Below are 7380 nucleotides of genomic sequence, written 5' to 3' on the forward strand. Positions count from 1 at the left end.
TTAGGGTAAAGTCTCAACTCTCTAATATTCAGCATACCAAGCCCATCTGCTCCCCCAAAATCATGATTGATGACAGGCCCATGATCCAAGGTGACTAATCCTTGGGGAAGTTAGATACCAGGGGAAGAAGACGAAATCTTCACGGTAAACATATCACCTTAACAGAATAATTCTTCCTTGACCTACTATCTACTCCATTGCCTAGCTGCATGCCTGCTTGTAACTTAATCTGTGGCTGGGGTTTTGGGAACTGTGAGTTGTGTCCCCGTCTGAATGCGCGTCCAAGCACAAGTGGAGAATGTAAATTCGAATCTCTGCAGGGAACTCAGCGCAGTGAGGATGGGAAAGTTGCATTTTTTTAAGTCTTTTCCCATGTTCATCGCAGATATTACTGACTCTTCAACCACCTCCTGACCGTCAAGCAGCCCAGAGTATACAGCAAAGCCACACCTTTGCGCAAGGCGTATGAGGAGGGGCAAGGAAGTACTGCCTCCAGGCAAGGGAGAGGGCACGCAGGCGCAGCCGCAGTCGGATGAAAGCCACTCTTCCCGGCCGTCCCTTTTCAATGAACTGGGAACTGCGGAAGGAGCACGCAAAACGTCATTTCCGAAGAACTGGAGCCACGCCTTGTAGGCTGCAACATGGAGGCGACCAGTGGAAATGATGAGGTGGTGAGACGCTGCTCTGGGGTCGGGTGAGTGGGGAAGCCGAGCTGGGTCGAAACTCGAGCTCTCCTTCCCCATCTCTGTTTCCTTTCCCAGGTTTCCAGGGAACTGACGTCTGTGGCGCACGCTGTTTCTCTCCCAGCCGAGTCTTACGGCAACGATGTGAGTATGACTCACCCACGGTTTTCACGCACGCAGCTATCCTGGGATGTCTGCAGGGCCCGCCACGAAATTGTAATCCTCCTACCCAGATGGCTTCCGTAGACTCTCTCCACGTCTGCCAGAAAATGCGCCTTTCAATTAATTCTAATCCTTTTGGTTCGCAAACGCAGGACTAACGTCAATGGGAGTAGTTCCCAAACTGTGCTGTACTTTAGAGTTACCTGGGAAGCTTTTAAATATCTCGAAGTTCAGGTCGCAATCCATCCCAACTAAATCACAGTATCTGGGTGGTTAGAGTCAGGAATCAGTATTTTTAAAGGTCCCCGGGTGACTCCATTGTGCAGTAAAGTTGCACTGGCTTATGGTGTATCTGGTTTAGATCCTTAAGGAGAAAGCACATGATGTATTTTGAGTTATAAGACACATGGACATGAAAATAGTAATAACACTCAAATAATAATGTGATGTATGGTAGATTAGTGAATCAGGGCATAAGATCCAAAGGAGGTTAGCCAAAGAAGACACCCCTAAGGACCCAGACAGTAAAGGAAGACTTTGCTGAGGAAGTGGATGTGGAACTGGATCCTCAAAGTGTAAGTGGACAAAAGATATGGATTGGCAGTCAGGAAAAGGGCATGGAGGTAAAAATGCAGTTTTTTTTCTGGGATCAGTGAAATAGATCCAACCAGTTGGAGTGGGAGATTCCAGTGGAACAGGTACTTGGTAAGGCTTATTATAACCTAGCCTGCTTCACGATATTGATTCATTTCTAAGTGTTGTAGGATAGGGAATTGGCTATCTGATGAACACACATGATGATTATGACATTGTACACTCTTAAAAGTGAAGAGTAATATTACTTCTGTTATCTTACTCTGTCCTCTCAACAACTCAGTGGTGTATGTGGGTATTTCAGTTTTACAGTAATTTAATTTAGTCCTGAGAAGGTGATTTATCTACTGCTTTATGTAGTCTTCTACACTTTCACTAGCTGCTGGGAAAAGACAGCCAGTGGCTCATTTTGTTTATTAGACTGTGTAGGTAGCTTCTTTTGGTTGTCATAAAGACAAAAGAATTATTATATTGTCCAAACTTATTAGTCCAGTTTTTTTTAACATCCAGAATCTTTTATTGGTCACTTGTATGCCAGGTACCAGCATCAACAAGAAAAAAAAAGGTGTTTCCACCTAAAAGAGCCCCTTATCTCTTCGTTTGCCTCTTCCTGTAGTGTTTCTCTCCCAACTCTGTAGAGCTACAATCACAGATGAAGAGAGCTACAACAAACACTCGATCAGGAGGCAAGAAAGCTATGGATAAATCCCTCCCAAGTACAGAAATATTAGTCAGCAATCACTATACCAATTGCCCAGAGCTTCATATACAGCCTCCCTTTAAGACTAAGATTGTCCCATTTTACAGGGGAGGAGGCAACAAGTTCCAAGAGAATTCAACCTTAGTCCAGTTTTTAACCTTTAACAGTAACAGCAAGCTTGGTAGCGCTCTTGAGCATTAACTAGACATCCACAGACTTCCTTAATTTGTTCTGTAGTAGCAAGATTGGGTGATTTCTGACCTGGCATTCTTCACTCCTTTGCAGCCTGATATTGAGATGGCTTGGGCCATGAGAGCAATGCAGCATGCTGAAGTCTACTACAAAGTGAGTTGACTGTCTTCATTGTTAAGCAGAATTAAACATGTAATCTCAGCATATTGTGCTCTGCTAATCACCATTCTCAGCAAGTTAAACAGTTGTGTTTTGGAGATAATTTTTATTACTCTAAGGAGAACTAGGGCATGGAAGTCAGTTTTGCTTTGACAGTGAGGAGTTGTGCTTCTCTGCCCAGTGTTGTGTTGCTAACCTACAAAAGGATACCTGGCCCATAGTAGGCACTAAATAAATGTTTGTTGACTGAATGAATAATCCACAGAGGGTAATAGCCAGACATTAATAGGGCCAAAGGGGTTTGAATTGGTGGGACTGTAGTATATTATGGCCCTTTAAAATTATGTCATGATTTCATCTGGGACCTAGGCTGTCTATATTTTCTAATGAACTCTTCTGCCCTGAGAACCATGCAGATTTTCTGGGGAAGAGGGGACAGAAATATAGTAAATTAGAGACTAGCATCTTTATGTTGTCTTATTGTCTGGCAGCTGATTTCATCAGTTGACCCACAGTTCCTGAAACTCACCAAAGTGGATGACCAAATCTATTCTGAGTTTCGGGAAAATTTTAAGAAACTCAGGATAGATGTATTGGACCCAGAAGAGCTCAAATCAGAAGGAGCTAAAGAGGTAAGAATTCTCTCTTTTAAATATTGCCTAACATCTGACCAACAATTATTGACTGTGAATACATTTTTATACATTTAAACTTTTGGGGGGTTTGTTTTAAGGCAAATACCTAAAGCACCAGGGCTTTTATGCAGTTGTAATTAATGTGTTACTAAATGAATGTTTTTCTGGTTTATGGATTTTTCATTTTCATTGAATCTATTTTTTCTCCTTTGATTTGGACCTTTCATCCTTACCCACCTAGCTCTTTCAAGGGAGAAGGAATAAATTTATTTATGTGAGTACTTTAGCCAGAAGGCTTAGATAGAGGGTTGGCAAATAGAGTACGGAGAGGTGTTTGGATTCTCTGGATTTAAGATCATATTATCACAGGCTGTGGATAATTGGAAAACTTGTGTTTTGCATTGCTTGCTTGATTATGTTATACTTTTACAGAGCACTAAAACTCTTATAGTTAGGAAATTTTTTTCCTTGAGGGTAGATTCTCGGCTTATGAGGAATGTAAACTTTTAACTCTAAGCAGGCTGTTACTGATCTTTGGAAAATTGCCTCTATTGGATGGACTTCTTTCTTAAAATTTAACTTTGTGAATTTGGGCCAAATTCCTGCCTTCTTTGTCTTATTTGTGCTTCAGTGAGGATGAATAACCATTTTGGGCTGAACTATCCAATAACTTAAAACAGAGAATATACTTAAGAAATTAAAATTTAATTCTCTAGTCAAGGATTTAAGTATTTTATCAGATTAAACTATTGTTCATGTTGGGAAATACCAGCCTAAAGATACCAAAGATAACGTAAAAGCTCATTGCTAGTGAAACTAGTAATCAGCTCAATTCTAGTCTCTTTCACTGTGGTTACTTTCCTTACTGGGGAAACGGAAGCCCCTCTCCTGGCCTGACTTCACCAGCCTCCTGCATTTTTTAGCTAAGATATCTTTTTTGCCTTTACAGAAGTGGAGACCATTCTGTTTGAAGTTTGAAGGGATTGTAGAAGACTTCAACTATGGTACTTTGCTGCGACTGAACTGTTCTCAGGGCTACACTGAGGAAAACACCATCTTTGGTGAGATTCTTGCCTCTGGGATTGTTTCTGTATAAGGAGAGTGAGGGATCTGGTTTTACTGATGAATCAATGACATGAATAGTTAGTTTGGGAATCATTTTATTTGTTATATCTGTAAAGATCATGTTACTGTATCTTGAGTAACTGTGAGATAAGATAAGTATTTTCAGCATCATTTAGTATAGGATTAGAATTTACATCTCTGAATCTTATGACTATACTTGAATGCTTTACATGTTAGTTCAGCTTTGTCAATAGATTTCCAGTAGGTTTAGAGAAGTAACTGTGACTAGGACAAATAATCAATTCTATTCACCTTTCAGCACCCAGGATACAATTTTTTGCCATTGAAATTGCTCGGAACCGGGAAGGTTATAACAAAGCAGTTTACACTAGTGTTCGGGACAAAGAAGAAGAGAAAGGAGCCAATAATGGAGGAGACAAAGGAGCCAACAGTGGAGGAGAAGAAGAGAAAGGCGCCAACAGAGAAGGAGAAAAGGAGAAAATCAACAAAGGAGGAGAAAAAGAGAAAGAATCCTACAAAGAAATCAACACAAGTGGTGAAACAGCTATGTAAGGTAGACAGGGAACAGCACTCTAGAAGCTGTGGTTCAGCTGAGCCTACAAGTTCCATGATGCTACTTTCACAGGCCCCTATGGTGAAATGTATCTCCTTGTTCACTGGAAGGACATGCAGAAGGACATCTTTCTGACCTAATCATCAGGAGCTGCAATGGTTGTTCTCTTGTATGAACTGGCTTGAAAACTGTTAGTGGGGTCTTAGTTGATGGTTTCTTGCTTCTCACCACCAGTCAAGTAAGAAATTTTGTAAATAAATTTCTTTTGGTTCTTATGACTATATGTCTGTGATTGACTTTTAAAAGGTATTGAAAATTATTTGACACTTGATTTTTTTTTTTAGGTACATAATCTCTTTGTCATGTCTTATGTAAAATGATTTATGCCTATTTCTTTTTGTTGTTGTTGTTGTTTTGTTGGTTTTTTTTGTTTTGTGGTACGTGGGCCTCTCACTGTTATGGCCTCTCCCACTGCGGAGCACAGGCTCCAGAAGCGCAGGCTCAGTGGCCACGGCTCACGGGCCCAGCCACTCCGCAGCATGTGGGATCCTCCTGGAGCGGGGCACGAACCCGTGTCCCCTGCATCGGCAGGCGGACTCTCAACCACTGCGCCACCAGGGAAGCCCTATGCCTATTTCTTAATGCTTCTCACTATTTCCTGTAGTGAATTTCTCTCAAACCTGTAAAGTTGTTTACGGTTTTGAATTAGAAGTCCTTACATAAGAACTGACTCTTGCCATTTGAGTGACTCTAGCTTTCTGATTTTATTTGCTATATCTCTCAAAAGATTTGATAAATACTCTATGGGGATAACAGCAGCAGCCTGAACCTGTCACACTAGTAAACACAGCCCAGTTCACATTAAAGGAGCAGGAGACTGAACCTGCTCAGTACCTGCTTCTCTCTTGTAACCAAGTTGTTACCTAAAATATAGCAGAAATTAATAAATATAAAGCCTGGTAGAGTGGCTTTCCTTTTATAATGCTGTGGACAATAGCACACATTTATACATTAATACAAAATGAACATATTTCTAAATGGGATTTTGTCGGACTCCAAAAATAGACCAATTGATTTTATATGGATGGGGGGTTGTTCCTTCTCATCTAATGACTTTTAAGAGTGCATGTTTTCAGTTATCTTTACAAATGTATAGATTTGTGCATGTCCCCATAGACATACTGACTTTGTTTGCTAAAACTAGCTAGAGAAAGCTGCAATGTTCATAGTGCATACAGTAAATAGTCTAACCACAGCATGATCATGCAAGAAAAGATTTACCAGAGGAGAGGAGGGTGAATGAGACTTGTTTTTCTCAGTGGACACAGGAGGAGACAAAAATTAAACTTAATTGATCAGTTGTCCCCTAGGCAAGAGCTGCACTAGAGATGCACAGTCAGCAGCAACAATTGTACACAAAGTGAATAGGTTTCTCCATGAATTCTCTTTGGCTAATTCTTAAAAATATTTAAAACATCTGTTAAAGTTTTCATTTTATAAAAATATGATTTTTAAAAGGTAAGAGAGTTAAATATATTAGGCAGACTTTTTGAGATGAAGAACATGCTTTACTGTATTAACTTTCTCTTTGATTTTACAGAGAATATGAAACATACTGTTGATAGACTGCTTTAGAACAAGAGGCATCTGTCTAAGAACTAGGTTATAAAAACTGGGAAAAAGAGGGGGAATAAGAACACGGAACACTTCACACTAACCATTTGATTTGGAGTTGATCAAAAGGGACAATATCCTGGGTGGATCTGGCCTAATCAAGCGAGTACTTAAAGGAGACAAGCAGTAGCAGATGTTCTTTTGGCCTTGAAGAAGCAAATAGATGTATGAGAGAAGGGGGCCATGTGGCAAAGAGCTGAGGGTGGCAGTTGGGAGCTGACAGTGATCCTACTTGCTGAGAGCCAGCAAGAAAATGGGGATTCTACTACAGTTGAAAGGAATTGAATTTTGCCAACAACTGGTGAGTTTGGGAGAGGAACTCAAGCCTCAGATGAGATTGTAGTCCTGGTTGATACCATGATTTCAGCCCTGTGAGACTCTGAACAGAGGACCCAGTTAAGTCATACTTGGACTCCTAACCCACAGGACTGTGAGATAACAGGTATTGTCTTAAGCCACTAATTATGTGGTTATTTGTAACAGAGTAGTAGTAACTACATAGACTTTGGTAATGAAAGTGGACTGCTGCTGTAACAAGTACCTAAAGTGTGGGAATGGCTTTGGAATCAGGCAGTGCGGGGAGGCCGGAAGAATATTGAGGAGCATGAGAGAAAACCTAAATAGCCTTGTACAGACTGTCAGTGGAAATATGGACTTTAAGGGTGCTGCTGGTGAGGGATCAGAAGGACATATTATTGTTATTGAAAACTGGAAGAAGGGGGATCCTATTAATAAGTGGTAACATTATAGTTAGAGGCCAGGAAGTTTGAGATTTGAGTCCTAGCTCTGAATTATTTGGAAGATGATATGAAGCCAGTCTTGACATAGTGTGTAAACATCTGTGATTTATTCAGAATGTGGTACCTATCCACTTATTTATCTCCATGACATATTTTGGAGGCAGGGAAAGAGCACAGACTAAGATTTGCATTTACTGAAAGG

The 7380-nt window shown here is 40.6% G+C and overlaps 1 protein-coding gene across 1 annotated transcript; it reads left to right on the forward strand.

Annotated features, from left to right (window-relative positions):
• The first annotated feature begins 559 nt into the window (after positions 1-559).
• On the forward strand, positions 560-4763 carry PBDC1 (polysaccharide biosynthesis domain containing 1). Its single transcript, XM_007466481.1, has 6 exons — positions 560-671; positions 762-827; positions 2425-2484; positions 2982-3122; positions 4075-4186; positions 4510-4763. The coding sequence occupies exons 1-6, from the start codon at positions 642-644 to the stop codon at positions 4761-4763; spliced, it is 663 nt and encodes a 220-aa protein (XP_007466543.1). The 5' UTR covers positions 560-641.
• Positions 4764-7380: the final 2617 nt, after the last annotated feature.

This window comes from Lipotes vexillifer, unplaced genomic scaffold, assembly GCF_000442215.2.
Source record: "Lipotes vexillifer unplaced genomic scaffold, Lipotes_vexillifer_v1.1 scaffold1646, whole genome shotgun sequence".
Classification (NCBI taxonomy): domain Eukaryota; kingdom Metazoa; phylum Chordata; class Mammalia; order Artiodactyla; family Lipotidae; genus Lipotes; species Lipotes vexillifer.